Raw genomic sequence first — 20,957 nt, forward strand, 5'->3', positions numbered from 1 at the left:
TTTTGTGCAGCCCCAAACATCTACAATTATAATGCTGTATTTAAGAAAAAGAATACAAAATTATGTAATAAAGTCAATATTTATTTAGAATAAGAAATCATTACAGATTTTAAAATGCTGACAAAACCACAAACATAACACAATTCAAAAAACCCACATTATTACTACCAACTTGCCTGTCAACCACTATAAGCTTTTTTATCTTTTTCTACTTTTTTTGGCTGCATACTCTTTGCCTCTTCGTATGACCATGTTGTATTATTTTTATAAGATATTAAGCGATACTAGAAAGATAAATTAGCAAAAAAAGTTTTTGAAAAAAATTGATAGTGCAGAAACTTTTTTTTTAAAATCAGTCTCAGAACTCCTTACTATAAGTTCTTGAGCAAGTATTGCTTCTTGTCCTCGGGGAGCTCCAGTCCTTTGATCTTCCTTGGCTTAGTTTCTTCAGGGCTGCCAGAGCAGCTCAGCCAGATAGCCACACTGGTTCCCCTCCCGCCCGCTGCACTAATACCCACCTCCCCCAAGCAAGGTGGATGGGGAGGTGGTCCTTGCAACCCCCTGGCCCCGCCCAAGACCCCAGGACCACCACTTAGGCTTAGAGGGTGATCTCCAGGGTGGGGTCCGTGCGTCCGATGCAGGACTGGGGCTGCTAATTCCTCCTCGAGTTGCTGGAGAATTCGCTGAGCCTTCTAAGCTTCACTAGATTCACGGTAAATTGGCCCTTGTGAGAGCGCTTTTCTATGTTCTCTGAATCTCTTGCCCCCTTTAACATTCCATGACCAGCCTAAACCAGAATCCCGGGACTTTGCGGTGCTATCCTACCGCGCGTATTGGAGGCTGAATTACTTGCCCTGTGTCTTGGGTGGGGCTGCCCCTCTTCTTTTTGTCCACTAGAGGCGGCTTTGGACCGCGACCCTTTCTTACTATGAGGGAAGAAGGCGGATATCTTTCGCTACGACGCTGGTTGGCGGCTAGAGTCTTGATCGACACGGGCGTTAAGCAAATGGCTCTGAAGTAAGCAGCCGTTGTTTATACAAGTATAGCCAATGGAAAGGCAGAAGTGCAACCAACTGCCAATGAGGACTTGCCTTAAGCGGAACGCGGGGGCGGGGCTTCCCTCGAGGGGCGGACGCGAGGTAAAGAGTCCGGAGCTGACCCTGGGAGCGTCAGAAGCACATCCGGTGGTAGGAGAGCTGTGTGGGCTCCTGAGCGGCGAGTCAGAAGGTACGTCTGAAGCTAGGACTGTGCAAGCCGGGAGTGAGAAATGGAAAGAGGGTTAGCAGTTATTGCTTGAGCAAGAGTGGGAGTAGTCTCCGTTTTCGGACTGACTGCATCCTGGGGGAAGTGGGCCCTGGTCGACAACTGGACTCCGGAAAGCTAGGCGGGGAGGGGAGGAAAACGAGAACTACTACCGCGCATGCGCAACCGTACCGGAGCGGGGGAGGGGCGGGGACGAGTCCAAGGGGTCTCTGGGGGGCGTCGAGGCGCGGATTCTGCACGGTAGCGCTAGGGAAGACTCTTGCTTGGCCTTTCCCCCCCATTGCGCGTCCCTCTTCTTCCTCCTCCGCCCGGTGTAGACGGCCCAGGCCCAGCCTCGATCCCTTGAATTCAGGGCACGTCCCCCGCACCTTCCTTCCGAGGAGAATGAAAGCGAAACCTTACGGGTTTGTGGTCATCGCCGCCCCACCCGACAGATCCCTGGCCTGCTGGGGGTCCTCTGGCCGGGCCCCATTTGGGTGAGCGGCGGGGACTGGGACTCAGGAGGGCCTGGTCCGGCAGGCTGCCCTGTCACGGCGGGGCGGGTGATGTCACACTCCTCTGTGACCCGCGAGGCTCCTTAGTTTCTTGGAAGCCAACAGCAGAGGCGGGAGGTGAGGAGAGACCGGGGCCAGGCCTGGCTTGCCAGCCCCCCAGGGCAGCCCCGCTCAGGTCTGACTGGTTACTTTTGGACAGGTGAGGTGGCTTTGGCTTTGCTTGGTCCTGGGCCTTGTGGGCGTCTTTCTCAAAGTCCGCTCAGGAAAGGCGTCGTTGGGCGGTTGTTTTTCTTTTTTTCTTGGACGTACTTGCTGGAGCTGTGGTATTTTTGTGTGTTTATTAAGTGAGGAATTGCAGCCCGGTGCCAGCCCAGGTTGCATTGCCTGCCGCATGAGCCTTTCATTGACCAAACAACAAAAACCTGTCTGAACTTGAATCTCTGTTCCAGCAATAGTTAACTTGTGAATGTGTAATCACGTAGAAGAGCTGACTGTGCCTGAAACGTAGACAAAAATTTCAAGGTTAAAGGTTAATGGCGAATGGGCTTTTCTAGTTACTTATTTATTTCAAGTTTATCTTTTGGTTGTATGTGTAGTTTAAGAATTAAGTTCAAGAAAGATAAAAGTTTCATAACTACATTTCTTACGGCTTCTGCAAACACATTTCTGTAATTATTTGATTTACCCTCTGTGGTGTTTTATTATTCCTCCTTGTCTAATATTTTTTTTGGCCTGGCCTCAGGAGTATGTTGACATTTAGATTCTCTGCCATTTTCCTCCAGTGGGGTCAGAATGGTTGAATCCTTGAGAAATGCAGTCTGTAATTTGGATTCAGAGTTTCCTTCTTCCATTATTCATTTTGTTGTGGAAACCTGGCTTAGTACCCTCTTTCTTCCCTTCTCTCCCTTCCCCACTATTGATCCAGTGAAGTCTCACTCTCCTAAAGAATAGGAAAGGTAAAATTAATCCAGATATTTGGTCAGCATTTCCACATCTTTTCTTGATTTATGCATATGGTTCGTACTTACTGTAGAAATGCTGAAAAATATAGAAAAGTATAATAGGAATCAACATATGTTTGTTGTTGTTTTACAATTTCTCTTGACCTATAGCTGAAACTGCTTTAAGGAAAACTTGCTCTACTGTAGGGTGTAATAGTAAAAAGAGCACCAGGCTTGAGAGGTCAGAAGACCCCTCACCTGGTTCTGGCTCTACTATTTTTTTTTTAAAATTAATTAATTAATTTATTTTTGGCTGCATTAGGGGTCTTCGTTGCTGCGCGCGGGCTTTCTCTAGTTGGGGCGAGCGGGGGCTATTCTTCGTTGCGGTGCGCGGGCTTCTCCTTGCGGTGGCTTCTCTTGTTGCGGAGCACGGGCTCTAGGCGCGCGGGCTTCAGTAGTTGCTCCCCGGCATATTGGATCTTCCCGTACCAGGGCTCGAATCCGTGTCCCCTGCATTGGCAGGCGGATTCCTAACCACTGCGCCACCAGGGAAGTCCGTGGCTCTACTATTTATTTCAACTTTCTGATGTTGGTCAGTACTAATGTCCATTTAATGTCCATTGTAAAGTGTTTAGCACTTTACAATAATTTCACACAGATTTTCTTATTGGCATTCAATGAGCTTAGTAGAGCAGGTGTTAGTTAATCATCCTTCCAGATGAGGAAGCCTAGATGACCTTAGGTAAAATGATTTCCCCAAAGTTATGTGGTAGACTATGGCAGGACTTGTGACTCCAAATCGAGTGCTCGTGCCACTATTCTGCCTTTTTGAACTTACTTTTTAATCTTTAAAGTGGGACTAATCATTCTTGCCCTTTCTTCATGTGTGTGATGATCAAAGGGAATAGTGTATATAATAAAACACTTTGAAATTTTGTTTAATTTCATATAAATGCAGTCAGTGGTATTGTTATAAAAGGTACTATTGCTAGCCTGAAGAGTTTCACTTTATTTCATAAACTACCCAAGGGTATTAGTCTCCTGGGAAAACACTGAATATTCTCTTGATGCACTATCCTGCTAAATTTTCCTTTGCTACTTTGACTTGGCTATAGAATCTGCTAGAAGTGTCTTTTACTCCACCTTGTTTTCCTCTAGAGTTTCTAACCAAATTTCATGAAGTAGTTTTTATATTATACATACTCATTTTTGTTTTCAAAAACAATATTCGAACCAAGGAGAGAAAAACTGTAGAGACTGCTTTTAGGGCCACTTCAGTGACCCTCTATTAAGGTAGGCTCCTCTCTGAGCCAGCTGGGGAATGTTGATTTGTGGTCGCAACGCTTGATTAGATGATGGGGGTCTAGATTTATTCTAGAGACTTAAGTGTGGGGCTGCTTACAGTGAAAAGTGTGAGAAAAGTTCCTGAACAATTAACTGGAATCCAAAACACTTGGGGGAAAAAGAGCTTCAAGGATGAGGGCTGAGTGAGTGTGCTGTTTGTCCTAATCTATGTCTACTCTTATTTGGGCTAAATATGGTTTTATTGGGCAGGGATTGCTGGTTTATACTGGAGGAGGATTATGTATTTAGGACATTGGGACCATTCTGTGATTCACTGTCTGTCAAACAGTTGTGCTTATAGAGAGGGAGATTCAGCAGTGTCAGTTTGATGCAAAAAATAATAATTTATTGAAGGAAGTAGGGATTCCATCTCCAGTTACTGGTTTGGTTCTGAGGCAGCCTCCTAGAGATTCAGGGTTACCTAATCCAGGGATTTTGGGTCAAGTTAAGGGATGGGCTGGGACATCTGGAGTCCAGATCTAGGACAGTCAAAGCCCAGCCCTAGTCGAGACAGAATTTCTTGGATTTCTTGAAATCAAACTGACTTACTTCCTAGGGGTGGCAAGGAAAGCATCAAGCTAATAAACAAACATTTACTTCATCAAATTCTCTACCACATCAGATTATCACTTAGTGGTCATTAGGCTGTCTCAAAACACCTTTGTGGTCCTGGGGGACAGGAGGTACAGTGTAAATGTGCCAGAGGAGAGGCATGGCATTTAAACAAAAGTCGTTTTAATCAGTAGTAAGATTTACCAAGTTCCTTTAAATTCCAGTTTATAATTTTCTTAGACTCCCCCTCCCCCCCATGTAATTTTACTCTCTCATTTGGGTAAATATTATGCCTTGAGAATATAGCTAGCTGTGAATTAGTGATTCAATTATATATATATATATTTTAACATCTTTATTGGAGTATAATTGCTTTACAATGGTGTGTTAGTTTCTGTTTTATAACAAAGTGAATCAGCTATACATACACATACATCCCCATATCTCCTCCCTCTTGCATCTCCCTCCACCCTCCCTATCCCACCCCTCTAGGTGGTCACAAAGCACCGAGCTGATCTCCCTGTGCTATGAGGCTGCTTCCCACTAGTTATCTGTTTTACATTTGGTAGTGTATATATGTCCATGCCACTCTCTCACTTTGTCCCAGCTTACCCTTCCCCCTCCCTGTGTCCTCAAGTCCATTCTCTACATCTGCATCTTTATTCCTGTCCTGCTCCTAGGTTCTTGAGAACCAATTTTTTTTTTTTAATTCCATATACATGTGTTAGCATACAGTATTTGTTTTTCTCTTTCTGACTTACTTCACTCTGTATGACAGACTCTAGGTCCATCCACCTCACTACAAATAACTCAATTTCGTTTCTTTTTATGGCTGAGTAATATTCCATTGTATAAATGTGCCACAACTTCTTTATCCATTTATCCATTGATGGACACTTAGGTTGCTTCCATGTCCTGGCTGTTGTAAATAGTGCTGCAATGAACATTGTGGTACATGATTCTTTTTGAATTATGGTTTTCTCAGGGTATATGCCCAGTAGTGGGGTTGCTGGGTCGTATGGTAGTTCTATTTTTAAGGAACCTCCATACTATTCTCCATAGTGGCTGTATCAGTTTACATTCCCACCAACAGTGCAAGAGGGTTCCCTTTTCTCCACACCCTCTCCAGCATTTATTGTTTGTAGATTTTTTGATGGCCATTCTGGCTGGTGTGAGGTGATACCTCACTGTAGTTTTGATGTGCATTACTCTAATAATTAGTGATGTTGAGTGTCCTTTCATGTGTTTGTTGGCAATTTGTATATCTTCTTTGGAGAAATGTCTGTTTAGATCTTCTGCCCATTTTTGGATTGGGTTGTTTGTTTTTTTGATATTGAGCTGCATGAGCTGCTTGTAAATTTTGGAGATTAATTCTTTGTCAGTTGCTTCATTTGTAAATATTTTCTCCCATTCTGAGGGTTGTCTTTTCGTCTTGTTTTTGGTTTGCTTTGCTGTGCAAAAGCTTTTAAGTTTCATTAGGTCCCATTTGTTTTTGTTTTTATTTCCATTTCTCTAGGAGGTGGGTCAAAAAGGATCTTGCTGTGATTTATGTCATAGAGCGTTCTGCCTATGTTTTCCTCTAAGAGTTTTATAGTGTCTGGCCTTACATTTAGGTCTTTAATCCATTTTGATTTATTTTTGTGTATGGTGTTAGGGAGTGTTCTTATTTCATTCACACATGTAGCTGTCCAGTTTTCCTAGCACCACTTATTGAAGAGGCTGTCTTTTCTCCATTGTATATTCTTGTCTCCTTTATCAAAAATAAGGTGACCATATGTGCGTGGGTTTATCTCTGGGCTTTCTATCCTGTTCCATTGATCTATGTTTCTGTTTTTGTGCCAGTACCACACTGTCTTGATTACTGTAGTTTTGTAGTATAGTCTGAAGTCCAGGAGCCTGATTCCTCCAGCTCCGTTTTTCTTTCTCAAGATTGCTTGGCTATTCGGGGTCTTTTGTGTTTCCATGCAAATGGTGAAATTTTTTGTTCTAGTTCTGTGAAAAATGCCATTGGTAGTTTGATAGGGATTGCATTGAATCTGTAGATTGTTTTGGGTAGTATAGTCATTTTCAGTGTTGATTCTTCCAATCCAAGAACATGGTATGTCTCTCCACCTGTTTGTATCATCTTTAATTTCTTTCATCAGTGTCTTATAGTTTTCTGCATACAGGTCTTTTGTCTCCTTAGGTAGGTTTATTCCAAGGTATTTTATTCTTTTTGTTGCAGTGGTAAATGGGAGTGTTTCCTTAATTTCTTTTTCAGATTTTTCATCATTATTGTGCAGGAATGCAAGAGATCTCTGTGCATTAATTTTGTGTCCTGCTACTTTACCAAATTCATTGATTAACTCTGGTAGTTTTCTGGTAGCATCTTTAGGATTCTGTATGTATAGTATCATGTCATCTGCAAACAGTGACACCGTTACTCCTTCTTTTCCGATTTGGATTCCTTTTATTTCATTTTCTTCTCTGATTGCTGTGGCTAAAACTTCCAAAACTATGTTGAATAATAGTGGTGAGAGTTGACAACCTTGTCTTGTTCCTTATCTTAGAGGAAATGGTTTCAGTTTTTCACCATTCAGAACGATGTTGGCTGTGGGTTTGTCATATATGGCCTTTATTATGTTGAGGTAAGTTACCTCTATGCCTACTTTCTGGAGGGTTTTTATCATAAATGGGTGTTGAATTTTGTCAAAAGCTTTTTCTGCATCTATTGAGATGATCATATGGTTTTTCTCCTTCAATTTGTTAATGTGGTGTATCACATTGATTTGTGTATACTGAAGAATCCTTGCATTCCTGGGATAAACCCCACTTGCTCATGGTGTACGATCCTTTTAATGTGCTGTTGGATTCTGTTTGCTGGTATTTTGTTGAGGATTTTTGCATCTATGTTCATTAGTGTTATTGGCCTGTAGTTTCCTTTCTGTGTGACATCTTTTTCTGGTTTTGGTATCAGGGTGATGGTGGCCTCGTAGAATGAGTTTGGGAGTGTTCCTCCCTCTGCTGTATTTTGGAAGAGTTTGAGGAGGATAGGTGTTAGCTCTTCTGTAAATGTTTGTTAGAATTTGCTTGTGAAGCCATCTGGTCCTGGGCTTTTGTTTGTTGGAAGATTTTTAATCAGTTTCAGTTTTAGTGCTTGTGATTGGTCTGTTTATATTTTCTGTTTCTTCCTGGTTCAGCCTCAGAGGTTGTGCTTTTCTCAGAATTTGTCCATTTCTTCCAGGCTGTCCATTTTATTGGCATATAGTTGCTTGTAGTAATCTCTCATGATCCTTTGTATTTTTGCAGTGTTAGTTGTTACTCTCCTTTTTCATTTCTAATTCTTCAGTAATACATTTTTAAAATTAAAATACAGAGCATATGTATATTAGGCCTATGATAAATGTCTTATAAAACTAGATTTTTTTTTAAATGTGGACCATTTTCGAAGTCTTTGTTACAATATTGCTTCTGTTTTATGTTTTGGTTTTTTGGCCACTAGGCATGTGGGATCTTAGCTCCCGGTCAGGGATTGAACCCTCACCCCCTGCATTGGAAAGCGAAGTCTTAACCACTGGACTGCCAGGGAAGTCCCTAAAACTAGACTTCTAAAAGGGAAAATCATCACCTGTAGCCTGTGAAGGGTGTGTTTGGAACATTCATTAAATGATTATAAACAACAACAAAAATTTAAGAAAAGGGGGAAACTTGTGCACTGAGGACATGAGAGTAATGAATTACACTAGTAAAAACAATGGTTAATATATTGAGCTGTTCTTATGTACGAAGCACTATTCTTAGCATGTTGTATTATCTCACTTAGTCCTCATCTGTATGAAGTAGGGAATATTAAATGTTATTATTTTACAAATGAGGAAACTGAAGCACAGTGACGTTAAGTGCCAGAGACTTGCTCCATCACACAGCTAAGGAAGTAGCCAAGATTCAAACGCAGCAGGCTGTGCTCTTAACCACTATGCTAGGGACATGGTTGTAGACTCTACAAACTATTCAGTAGAAAGAACTACTAAGAAAATTACAATTCCCCGGCCCCCACCACCTTTTTTTTTTTTTAACCACATGAGATTTTTCTTCTCTCAAGTATCAGTTTGGTCCCTTTTGGGTGTGTGGGAACAGGATTCAAGATGTTTGAATAACTACAACGGGAATGAAGAACCATATAATTCATGCACTGTATGTTTAATTAAATGCGTGAACAGTGTTTCTTTGGTTGGTTTAATGTTGTTAAATTGTATACACTGAGGCAGCTTCTGGGCTGGCTACAGGAGTCAGTAAGCTTTTCTTTTTCAAAGGCAAGGATTTTTAAAAAGTGAATACTAAATGCATGATTGTTTTGCATAGCTTTTGGCCACTTGGCCATGTTTCATATGCATTGTACTTAATAGGTGTTGGAATAAGATTGAGGAGAATTTTTTTTTTTTTAATTTAAGGCTTGGCTGTTGATAATAATATTTTGTTTTAGGACATGGGTAAGGAAGGTTCTTAGAAAACAACAAGAGATTTAACAATATGTAAGAAGACAAAGATGTTAATTGATAAGAATATTTGTCTCCTCCTACCTGCCCCTGCTGCCCTTCCCTCCTCAAACAAAAGCAGACCCCAGGAATACCTAACTCAAAACAGTGTGTTTACTTGAGTTTTTCTATCTTGATAAACCTATGCAGTAAGGGTTTTTTTGTTTTTGTTTTTTTTGGCAGCGTTGGGTCTTCGTTGCTTCACGCGGGCTTTCTCTAGTTGCGGCTAGCTGGGGCTACTCTTTGTTAAGGTGTGTGTGCTTCTTGCGGTGGCTTCTCGTTGCGGAGTACGGGCTCTAGGCGCACGGGCTCCAGTAGTTGTGGCGTGTGGGTTCTAGAGCGCAGGCTCAGTAGTTGTGGCACATGGGCTTAGTTGCTCCGTGGCATGTGGGATCTTCCCAGACCAGGGCTCGAACCCGTGTCCCCTGCATTGACAGGGGGATTCTTATCCACTGCGCCACCAGGGAAGTCCTATTGTGCAATAAGTTTTTTGTTTTGTTTTTGGGTGGCTCTGGCAGAGAGGCTGGCCTGGGGAACCACGGATGGTGACACTTCCAACAAAGCTTGAGCAATATATGCATGACAAATTTTGACAAGTTTTGGTATTCTGCCTTTCAAAGGATGAAGGCATAAAATGAGTCTCTAAACTAAATAAAAGGAATTTGGTTATGTAACACCTGAACATTTACTTCTCATTTACAAATGCAGTGCAGGCAAATTTCCCATGAGTCTCTGAGGCACTGTCCACCTCCCTATTTTAGATTTGAGTATAGCACTCTGTACGAGTTGGGGTCCAGGGTGAGACAGACCAATGCTGGTATCCGTTCCGTAGTGGGCTTCAGTGTATGTTAGGGGGAGTCCTATAATGAATAATTTTTGAGTAACTTGTAGGTATACGTTTTCCCTTTATTTTGGTAATATATATATAACATAAAATTTATCATTTTAATGTACTTTTACATTTATTTTTATTTTTTATTTTGTTTATTTTTTTGGCCGCGCTGCACGGCTTGCAGGATCCTAGTTCCTTGACCAGGGACTGAACCTGGGCTCTCCGGCAGTGAAAATGTGGAGTCCCAACAACTGGACTGCCAGGGAATTCCCTGTACTTTTTTTTAAAACCAAGATTTTTGCTTAACTATGGGGGGCCCCTCTGGAATGTTAGCTGAGTTACTTGGTTAACGGTTTTGAATACTTCAGGCCCTGTTGAGAGCTGACTGTCCCTGGGACTGAAAATACTTTTGGTATGGGAGCTGCTATTTTTGAGTTATGAATGCAATTTAATCTTGTTCAGTTGAGTTGGCATATGAACCATTGAAATGGTAGATATCTTTTCTCTACAGCTTCTGAGCACAAGTAGTTGAGGCTAAGATAGAAAACTGGTAAGTTTAGTCTATCTGGCAAAAGTTATAAGAACAGTTTTAACTCATTACTTATCTGTATGTTAGTTCTTGTCTGTTTGGAACAGACCGAGAGCAAACTGTCATATATTTCCTTGATTCTAAGACCTAACTTTTTCCCCTTCTAATTTTAATAGTTCTGAAATTATGTCATATATACATCATGTCATAATTATTAAATGTATACTTTCTTGCATTTTTCCCCATGAAGCTGCTGCTACTAAAATTGCTGTGTACCTTTGCATCTAGAAAATTTGGTGATTAACATATTTCACTTAAATTTTAGAGTTGGTAGTAATGTTGGAAAACTGGTTTTAATTAATTTTTTAATGATTTTAAATTGCAAGGCACTAAATCATGGAGAAATTCATATTTGATACCTCTGTCCCTATCCTCACCACCTTTGATGGTTTTGGTTTTTCCATCAGCAGTTGTAAGAGAGACAGTCAGTACCCCCTGTGCAGAGAGAATTTTTTAAAACACAATTTCAAGACCTTTCTTACAGAAGAGTTGGAATAGTACAAGGAATTTCTGCACACTTCACCCAGATTTCCGAAATGTTAGTATGTCACCATATTTGCTTTATCCCCCCCTCTCTATATAGCAATATATGGAGACCTTTTCCTAACTATACAAGACACAATGCCTCTTTACACCTAAACACTTCAGTATGTATATCCTGAAAACAATGATCAAAATCAGTAAATTAACAATAATACAATACCATTCTCTAATCTACAGATCTTATTCAGATCTTGTCAACTGTCCCAATTGTCAGAAAGGGCATTTTAAAACTGAACTACAGCCTGGTTACATTACATCAATATGCCAGAGAGCAAACTGCCATTCTCCCCTCCCACAGTTTCCATTCAGGGGGGTCTGGTTACAGAGTGTTGCCCCTTTCTGACTAATAATCCCCAGGGTATTTGAGGATTTAACACACACCCTCCCCCACACACACACTTGAACTCTTGAAATTGGAAGCAAGAGGCACTCTAGCTTTGTTGTGAATACTGAGAAACTTGGCTCTGAAGGTTGCTTCAGTGCTGTTGCAAGTTCTGTCTAGGGATGTCATTAAGGCTGTTAATGGAAGCTTTAAACAAAGACACTTTCCAGGTGCTGGATTCTGCCATCCTGTAAGTGTGTTCTCTAGAGGACGGATTCATCATGGTTATGGAAGGCTTTGGTTGGCCGTGCAATAGCCTGCAACCATTGCACCATCTAGATCAAGAGGGCCCAGAGCCCCATGATTTAGAGGTGAGAGGAACAGCTTTAGTAGGTTCTGCAGCTTCTCACTGTATCTATCCTTCAGAACAAAACTAACAGTACAACTGAGGTGAGTAGGGATGTTAGTGAGAAAGGAAAGAGGAAATCAGAGAAAGCAAGCCAGCCATTGTAATTGTTCCATATATGAGAGAGAGCCTCAGGAAACAAGCGGTAGTGATGCTTGTGAACTCTAAGGATGGCATCTTTCCACTGGCCCAGGATTCCTCAGGAAGTCAGTTTGGGGATTGTAACTTTTATTGCCTGGATTAATTTTGCTGAGTATTGGGCTAGGTGCTGATAGAATGGGTGTGAGTAGTAGGCCTGTCTTTCAAACAGCTTAGCTTTAATCCCCTCCTCTCCCCCGTTTTTGGCTGATTTGAAATGAATGGGTATTATGGGTCTAATAAGAATCTGGAGCATTGATATTTAGGAAGGATGAAAGCTCTTGATTAGATTTTTAGTTCTATAGGTTAAATGTGTTTATTTAGGATTGCATGTGCAATACGGGAGGGAGCAAAACTTAAGATCCTGACTTTATGGTATTGATGTAATGTAACCTGGCTGTAGTTCAGTTTTAAAATGCCCTTTCTGACAATTGGGACAGTTGACAAGATCTGAATAAGATCTGTAGATTAGAGAATGGTATTGTATTATTGTTAATTTACTGATTTTGATCATTGTTTTCAGGATATACATACTGAAGTGTTTAGGTGTAAAGAGGCATTGTGTCTTGCATAGTTAGGAAAAGGTCTCCATATATTGCTATATAGAGAGGGGGGGATAAAGCAAATATGGTGACATACTAACATTTCGGAAATCTGGGTGAAGTGTGCAGAAATTCCTTGTACTATTCCAACTCTTCTGTAAGAAAGGTCTTGAAATTGTGTTTTAAAAAATTCTCTCTGCACAAATTTCTTTTTCATGGAGGAACTTTCCTCTTTTTAAAATTGTGGCTCCCTTACACTTCAGTTCTAAATTGCATTGGGTGGAAAGTTTCTAAATGTATATTTAAAAAATGCAAGCCCTAGTGCCAGACCCAGCTTTATAGTTTTTCTTTTTTATCTTTAAGCTTCTGTGCCTTTGCTGAGGGAATTCTCTGGCATCTTGAAAAAATGACAAGTTGCTTTATGTTCCAGTAAGACTGGGTCCCTTTAACTAGCTTGCTAATAGAGAATTTCTCAAAGAAACAAACTGTCTTTTAAAGGGGCAGGTTATCTTCTGAAAGAATAGAAATCAAATGCTAGTAATGAAACAGTTTGGGGAGAAGAAGATGGGTTCCTCTGTCCCCTTTAAAATGGTTGCGTATGATTGCAAATGTATTCTAGAAGGAAATACATAAAAATACAAGTGGTGGTGTTAGGGCAGTGGGATTCTAGATATAACTTTCATTTTTCCAAACTTGTATGTTGCTATTTTTCATAAGAAAGTTGTTTGTTATTTTGTGTGTCCTTGTATCTTTAAAATAACTTTTCTTATTTCCTTGATTCCACAGAGTGGAGGCTGTGTCCCACAGACTCTAGCATCATGAACATATTTGATCGGAAGATCAACTTTGATGCACTCCTTAAATTTTCCCACATGTAAGTGCTTTGACCTTGACTGTACTTCCTTATTACATTTCCTTTTATATCTTGTTTCTTTTCCTTTTCCTGATGTATTAACTTTTGTACGTATAAACTAACATATTAACTTTGCTAGAATCCAGAGGATCTGATAAAAGCACCCAAATTCTAAGGGCTGCGGTGTGGTCGCTGGAAAGCCATTTAGTTATTATAGTTTGGGTGATGATTGTTCATAGTTTGGGCATTGGGGCCTTCCTCAGCATTTAAGATTTTCTGTTTGTTAACCTAGTTTTCAAAGCATTCTTTTTTTATTGTACCAAAACTTTCACATATTCTCTGGGAAGAAGAAGGAAAATTAATCTTAGCTTAGAGATGAGATTGGTCCTGGAGTAATGGCCATTATTAACATTCTTTCCTAGAACCCCCTCGACACAGCAGCACCTGAAGAAGGTCTATGCCAGTTTTGCCCTCTGTATGTTTGTGGCAGCTTCCGGGGCCTATGTCCATGTGGTCACCCATTTCATTCAGGTAAGAGCGGTTTTCTCCTCTAGTTGCTGTGGCACAAATCGCATTAGGAAGAAACTAGCTCAGCAGGGTGGTACAAGCCTATGTCCTTCCTTAATACTTTTCAGTAGTTTGGGATCTGAACCCAGCCAGAGCCAGTTGTAAATCAGGACATGCAGAACCATTTAATTTTTCTGGCAACTCTGCCCTCTCTAAATACTGAAAACAGGATGTTTTGACCCTGACACTGAACGCTGTGCTGCTGACACACAAGACCCCCACCCACTGGGGAGAGGTCTGCGTGCTGGGCTGGTTTTGCACAGTAACCTTTTTATCTTTTCTTCCATTCTTCCTCTTTTTTTGCCTGAATGACTGTGTAGTAGTTGGATACAGAACACTGATTGTATGATTATCAGGAGAGACAGGGTTGAGACCTTTAAGGATTTGGCCCATTTTATTCTTTGATAAACTCATTTTCCTTTGTTGAGTGAGAGTTTGAGTTTGGCTAGAAACAATAAAAGGGATGGTTGAGGAATAATCAAAAAGTTTGAAGCTCACTAACCAAGACTTGTCCCTTTTGGAGTGACCTTTTTAGTGTAAGTACAGGGGTGTGCCTGTGTTGGCATTTGCCACTGCTGAGGAGTGGCATGATCAAGGCATCCCCATGCCCAGGCATCTCCTGGCAGAGGTTGTGTGAAAAATTACTCTAGACACTCAAAGATAGGGCTTTGATCCCTCAAGTTCAGACTAAAACATTTTCTACCTTTTAGGCAAAAGTGGCTCTTTTGGTTTCTGGTTGTGTTTTGTTTGTTTTTTTAAGTAATATAGTCATCCTCATTATTCATGGATTCCGTATTTGTGATTTACCTACTCAGCAGAATTCATTTGTAACCCTAAAATCAGTTCTCATGGTGCTTTTGTGGACATTTGCAGCCATACACAGAGTGGCAAAAAATTCGAGTTGTCCACTGCACCATGTTCTGGCTGAGGTTGAACAAGGCAACACTGCCTTCTTTCAAGCTCTCATACTGTAAACAAGTGTCTTTTTCATAGTCTGTTTAGTGCCACCTGCGTTCTTATAATTTTTCTTGGTGATTTTGATGTTTAAAATGGCCTCAGGCATAGTGCTAAAAAGTGCTGAGTGGTATTGCTAAGTGCAAGACTGTGATGTGCCTTATAGAGAAAATACGTGTGTTACATAAGCTGTGTTCAGGCATGAATTACAGTGCGGCTGGGCACGAGTTCTATGTTGATGAGTCAACAGTATATATCCAAGTGTCTTTAAACAGAAAAGACATATACGACAAGGTTTTGTATCGACCAGTTGATAAAAATGTGACAAGAGGCTCGAAAGAGCTTAAACCTTTGTTTCCTCCAGGAGCATTTGTTCAGTATCACTGATTCATTGCTTACAGTGGCTGTATAGAGCAGAACTACTGTGAAAACTGAGGATTGACTACCTTTAAAAGAAGGAAGGAACTTTGGTGTCTACATATATCCTTGATGATTTTCCTCTCTTTCTAATGCTTGTAACTTTTCCCACTTGCTTTAAAACAAAATTTTTTTTTTCTTATAAAACTAATGCATGTTCATTGTAGAGAATTTAGAAAACAGACTAGTGATAAGAAGGAAATATAAAACTCCATAATCCCATCACCCTAAATTAACTTAACATTTTGGTTCTTACTCTCTGTCTCAGTTCATTCAGGCTGCTCTAACAGAATACCATAAACTGGGTGGCTTAAACAACAAACGTTTCTCAGAGTTTGGGAGGCTGGGAAGTCCAAGATCATGATAGGTGCTGGCAGATTTGTTCTGTGGTGAGGGCCAGCTTCCTGTGTAAACAGCCATCTTCTCCTGTGTCGTCACATGGTAGAAGGGGCAAGGGAGCTCTCTGGGATCTCTTTTATAAGGTCACTAACCTCCCTTTGTGAAGGCTCCACCCTTATGATCTAATCACGTTCCAAAGACCCCACCTCCAAATACCATTAAATTGGGGGTTAGGATTTAAACATGAATTTGAGGGGGGGGGGCACAATCATTCAGTTTTTTCTGTGTGTGTGTATATACATTTGAGTGTGTGTGTTTTAAAGTGATCAAAAAGAGGTCATTCCTACTTGTTCTGCAGATTGGAATATGCTTCAAGCACTTGTCACTTTGATTCATCTTTTCTGTTTCTTGGGTCAGACTCATAATTTGACTTGGGCAGTTACAGTTGATGGACTGCCTCCAGCATCCACCATGGTCCTGACCTTGTCCTCCAAGCTTCTGGTTTTTCTCCTCAGCCCTCACTGCCTTTTCTGCTGCCTCCAGGTTAGAAGCAAATATTAGGAAGTCCAGGTGAATATTTGAACCCAATAAGGTCTCTTGCAAAATAAATTTGATACTTTCAAGTGTTTAATTATTGACTGGATCTAACAGGCTGGCCTGCTCTCTGCCTTGGGATCCCTGGGGTTGATGATTTGGCTGATGGCAACACCTCATAGCCATGAAACTGAGCAAAAAAGACTGGGACTTCTTGCTGGATTTGCTTTCCTTACAGGTATGTTAAGGGATTGGTTTAATTTTGAGGGAGGGACACTGTATTTTTAGTATCTCTTTAGATTAAGGCCCAAGATATATATTTATTCTGATGCACCCCAACTGGCACACTGTACCATCCTATCTTGTATTTGAGTGTGCCTTGTATTGCTTTCTTATTTCATAGAGGTGCATCTTGCTTCCCCATCTAGAGGGCTCTTTGTGACTAGTGTCTGTGACTTCTACTTTTGTATCCAAAAATAAGCATTTGTATGCTTGAATGAATGAGGTTTAAGAGCTTAGGTAGCGTAACTTGTTAATGGTGGACATGGGACTAAACTAGGCCAAGAATCTGACTTAGTTGAACTCACACTGGCAACTATCATAGGAGCATCTGTTCTGAATCTTGTGGACAGTTAATTAAAGTCATACATTGAGATCCATCCTACAGGGCACTTTGCTGATTCTCAAGGAAAGAATTAAAAGCGCAGATCTTCTAGAATTGTCATTTAGGAAAACAGGTCTCAAGATACATAGTAAAAGTACTTGCAAAGCAACATTTGAGTTAGTACAACTTGTTCTGAGTGCGTCTAATCTATACAGTGTTGAAGAAATTGTAGAAAGGAAGGGATTTAGAGATTAAGATTTTTAGATCAGGGAAAGCTAGTTTTTGAAGGTATTAAAGGGGTGGGATTATCAGAAGGAGAGAAAAGCCAGAGTAGAGGAGAGATTGGAGCTGGAACAGGTTGCCGCCGCACCCTCCTGTTGGCAGGTGTCCACCTGCAGAACCGGTCTGGCCTTTTCTGCTACAGAGGGAGTCAGCCTGCATGACTACAGGTTGTTGGCCACAAGGCACTGCTTTGCTCTTTATCCTTTTCATCTAATTCCTGATCTGGCCTACATTACAGTCTCACATCACTGCTCTTCAGAGTTTTGCAGCCTTATAATTTAGCTGGAAAATGTTTGACGTGCCTGCTTCATTTTTCCTAATGTCTATTCCTCCTGGGTCATCTATGATTTTCAGCCAAGGGGACAGTTGTGCAGGTCTGTCCATAAATAACTCAGTCAAGTATTTGTTCTCTGGAAAACAGTTGAGGATGGAAGAGAGAGAGATTTAATTACGTTAGTCCACTTGTTTTGTTGTTTTCTAGGACTGTAGGCATGCCCATGCTATTGATGATCAGCTTTTGGATGAGAGTCCTCTTCAAAAATCGGTGTTAATGCTGTGTTCTGGGGCTTTTTGTTTTCTAGGAGTTGGCCTGGGCCCTGCTCTGGACTTGTGCATTGCCATCAACCCCAGGTAACTATGTTACTAGTGTCTTACGAATATACCTTCTAAATATACCTTCTAAATATAGGTTGTATACCTGTAGCCTTTGATATAATGGTCTTTTCCCTTAACAGCATCCTTCCCACCGCCTTCCTGGGCACAGCAATGATCTTCACCTGCTTCACCCTGAGTGCACTCTATGCCAGGCGCCGTAGCTACCTCTTTCTGGGAGGTATGTGTGGACTGGAAAATAGGGCGAGGGTCTCCACTTTAGCCAGAATTCTCACTAGGACCTTTCCCCTCACCTCCAACTTGTGACTGTTGGGTTGAAATTGAAAGCCTTCATTTTGGGGGGAAAGTAATGAATGCCCTTAATGGGATTGCTTTGCTTTACTTTGCTTTGGCTTTTCTCAAGATGGCTTTTTGTCTTCTCTTACAGGTATCTTGATGTCAGCCATGAGCCTGATGCTCTTGTCTTCCCTGGGGAACCTTTTCTTCAGATCCATTTGGCTTTTCCAGGTGAGATTTGCATATAACTTTGCAGCAGCCATTTACCTTGCATTTCTTTTTCTTGCTTAACCCCCTATAGCCAAGATAGACTAAGAATTCTCATCTTTGTGGGGCAGTGCTCTTGAAGCCTCGCCACTCACCCTCCCAGGACGGAGCCTTCTGAAGTGCAGAATTGTGCCTAGGGAAGTAATATGGTCTTCACTGTGGCTTCAGTTCCCACGAATGTTAATGTCAGTAGGGTTAGCGCTCGATGTACTTTCAAGTGGCCAAGGGCCAGAAGGAGGTATGGCTGTTTTTTCTTTACAATGTCTACCACGTGGTAACCTCATCTCATTCTTCTTTTGTTAGGCAAACCTGTATGTGGGACTGGTGGTCATGTGTGGCTTTGTCCTTTTTGATACTCAACTCATTATTGAAAAGGCTGAAAGTGGAGATAAAGATTATATCTGGTGAGTGTGAAACCTGGTCTTTAATGAGCATGAAGCGGGGAGGCATACTCTTCCATTCGACGACTCTTTTCTGATCTCTGGGATGATCTTTTGCTTGACTCACCTTTCTTTCCACATCGGTAGGAATAAGAAGGACCAGATGGCACTGGCTGACTTATGTGGCCAGCCTTCAGGGGCATACATGATAGGATATCCATGGTTTTGGAACTGTGCACCAAAAAGCATCGTTTCCCTCAATTCCTGAAAGACATCAGATTTTTAAAAGTTGGACTAATAATATGTATTTAATTATCCATACTTTGAATAGTGGTTACCTCTAGGCAGAGGAGAGGGAAAGGGATCTTTCACCTTTTACTCTTTATACTATTGTATTCTTTAAACCTTTAACAATGAGAAGAAGATATGCATATAATTTTTTTAATGTAGTAATCCTCTCAAAGTCTCAACTAGTTAATGGTAGTTCCAGGTTCAGACTCAGGCCTCTGCAGAGTCTAAATTTTCTTTTCTCTATGCTCCATGGCTTCGCTGAGTTGAAGAGGATCTCAGACACTAGAGTTTTACTTAGTTGGTGGTGGAGTGCTGGTGAAGTTGACTCTTGGAGTTGGGGCGGGGTTTCTATGTTCTGCACCTTTGTGGGCTTGTGGATAAAGGAAAGTGGGAAGTGCAGTTTGTGACCTGGTTCTTCTCTTTCAGGCACTGCGTTGACCTCTTCTTAGATTTCGTTACTCTCTTCAGAAAACTCATGATGATCCTGGCTATGAATGAGAAGGTTAGCACCACCTAAAGATGAAAGACTGGCTCCTGAGCTCGGCATCTTATGTGTACTTAAAGCTTGAGAACTTGCTCACACTGTGTGGGTCCAGGGTAACTGTAAGGCAGGCCACTGAGTAAGAGTTCAACTAGAAGTCTTTAGCTGTTGGAGAAAAAGGAACAAGTAAAAATCATCCTTTTTTTTTTTTTTTTCTTTTTTAAATGAATCCCTGAGATTAGTATCAAAAGGAAAAGAGCTTCAGTGGCAACAAGAAACAATCTACTATATGAAGGATTTAAAGGCTGTAAAGATAGTTGTGACTCAAAAAGATAATCTAGAGGATTTATATAATACCACCAGCTTTTGTATATATATTTTAGAAATAGGCCAATTTTACCCATTTGTTAGTCTTAATTTTTTTCAAGAAAGGCATTCTGTATAGGGTTAGTGAGTGGCAAACATCATCCACTCCAGCAGCAGGGGAACAAATAAAAGCACAGGCCTTTCTTTACAGAACTTAAGGTGGAATGTGAGTCGGTGCAGTGGTGATGGAAGCAGTTGACCAGATGGGATTGGTGGTCCTCTGGTCTGTACTGCGATTGGACTGAGGACCAAGCAGTTTCAGTCAAAACAACATCCCTTTCATCCATGTAATGATACCCTGGGCTTCCCCCCCAGTGCAATGAAGAGTTCAACTGGACTATATTATTTCGAATGTTGATTTATGCTGAGGATTTATGCTTTCTTCTCAGGCCTAATGGAAAGTTGATCTTGGCTTGGTCTTGGCCTCTCGTTTAGTTATTTTAGGGTAGACCGCTGGTCTGCAACCTTCAGTGGTTGGGATCTGAGCTGTCGTGGTCGTGAGTAACCAGGAGTGGTTAGGCAGCCCACCTAGCTACTCATGGGGTAGCAACGGGAGCAACTGCTTAACCTTTATTGTTGTCAAGTCTGTAGCGACTTGGGAGACCACCAGCAGAAGATGGTTAAGATTTAGTTCCTCCTATACTGAAGGAGCACCTCTCCTCCCTTTTTACTGTCCGGATCCCTTCCAATCACTAACCAAAGGCAGTGAGGTATCGGCTGACTCAAGAGTTTTAGCTTAAATGTCAATGCCAGAAGTTAATTGGGTAATTTTCCTCCATTTCTAGGATAAGAAGAAGGAGAAGAAGTGAAATGACCATCCAGCCTTCCCCAATTTGACTTCCTCTCCCTCCGCCCCTCATTTCCTCTTTGCACACATTACATACAGGTTGCGTGTTCTGTGATAATGAAAAGCATCAGAAAAGCTTTTGTACTTTGTGGTTTTCTCTATTTTGAATTTTTTGATCAAAAAAATGATTAGCAAAATATAGTTTGGAGTTTGGCTTCATATTTCTGGGATTCTTCCCCACTCCCTTTTCTGTCATCCCCCATCCCTAGCCTCTTCCTCTGCTCAGGCAGCCAGTCTGCCGTGATGAGGAGCTGGATCTGCAGAGGAAGCAAACTCCAGGAGTCCGCTTTAGGACTGAGCTTCACCGAGTGGACCTGAACCGTTTGGTAGAGACGCCTTGCTCGGCCCTTCTTCCCTCAGCGTTGTTTGCTTTATGCGCATTTCCTATGGGACTAGGCAGTGTGTTT

At 41.4% G+C, this 20,957-nt stretch overlaps 1 protein-coding gene across 1 annotated transcript; it reads left to right on the forward strand.

Annotated features, from left to right (window-relative positions):
- The first annotated feature begins 1,138 nt into the window (after positions 1-1,138).
- On the forward strand, positions 1,139-20,691 carry TMBIM6 (transmembrane BAX inhibitor motif containing 6). The gene is made up of 10 exons (XM_068561723.1): positions 1,139-1,227; positions 13,267-13,354; positions 13,756-13,864; positions 16,262-16,382; positions 17,612-17,660; positions 17,765-17,862; positions 18,070-18,149; positions 18,489-18,589; positions 19,283-19,358; positions 20,489-20,691. The coding sequence occupies exons 2-10, from the start codon at positions 13,299-13,301 to the stop codon at positions 20,510-20,512; spliced, it is 714 nt and encodes a 237-aa protein (XP_068417824.1). The 5' UTR covers positions 1,139-1,227; positions 13,267-13,298; the 3' UTR covers positions 20,513-20,691.
- Positions 20,692-20,957: the final 266 nt, after the last annotated feature.

The sequence above is a fragment of the Eschrichtius robustus genome, chromosome 13 (assembly GCF_028021215.1).
Source record: "Eschrichtius robustus isolate mEscRob2 chromosome 13, mEscRob2.pri, whole genome shotgun sequence".
In the NCBI taxonomy this organism is placed as follows: domain Eukaryota; kingdom Metazoa; phylum Chordata; class Mammalia; order Artiodactyla; family Eschrichtiidae; genus Eschrichtius; species Eschrichtius robustus.

Coding starts and splice junctions, on each gene's coding strand:
- TMBIM6 (XM_068561723.1), top strand. CDS start 13,299: ATGAACATATTTGATCGGAAGATCAACTTTGATGCACTCCTTAAATTT. Junction 13,865..16,261: donor TGGTCACCCATTTCATTCAG/GTAAGAGCGGTT, acceptor TGGATCTAACAG/GCTGGCCTGCTCTCTGCCTT. Junction 16,383..17,611: donor TGGATTTGCTTTCCTTACAG/GTATGTTAAGGG, acceptor TTTGTTTTCTAG/GAGTTGGCCTGGGCCCTGCT.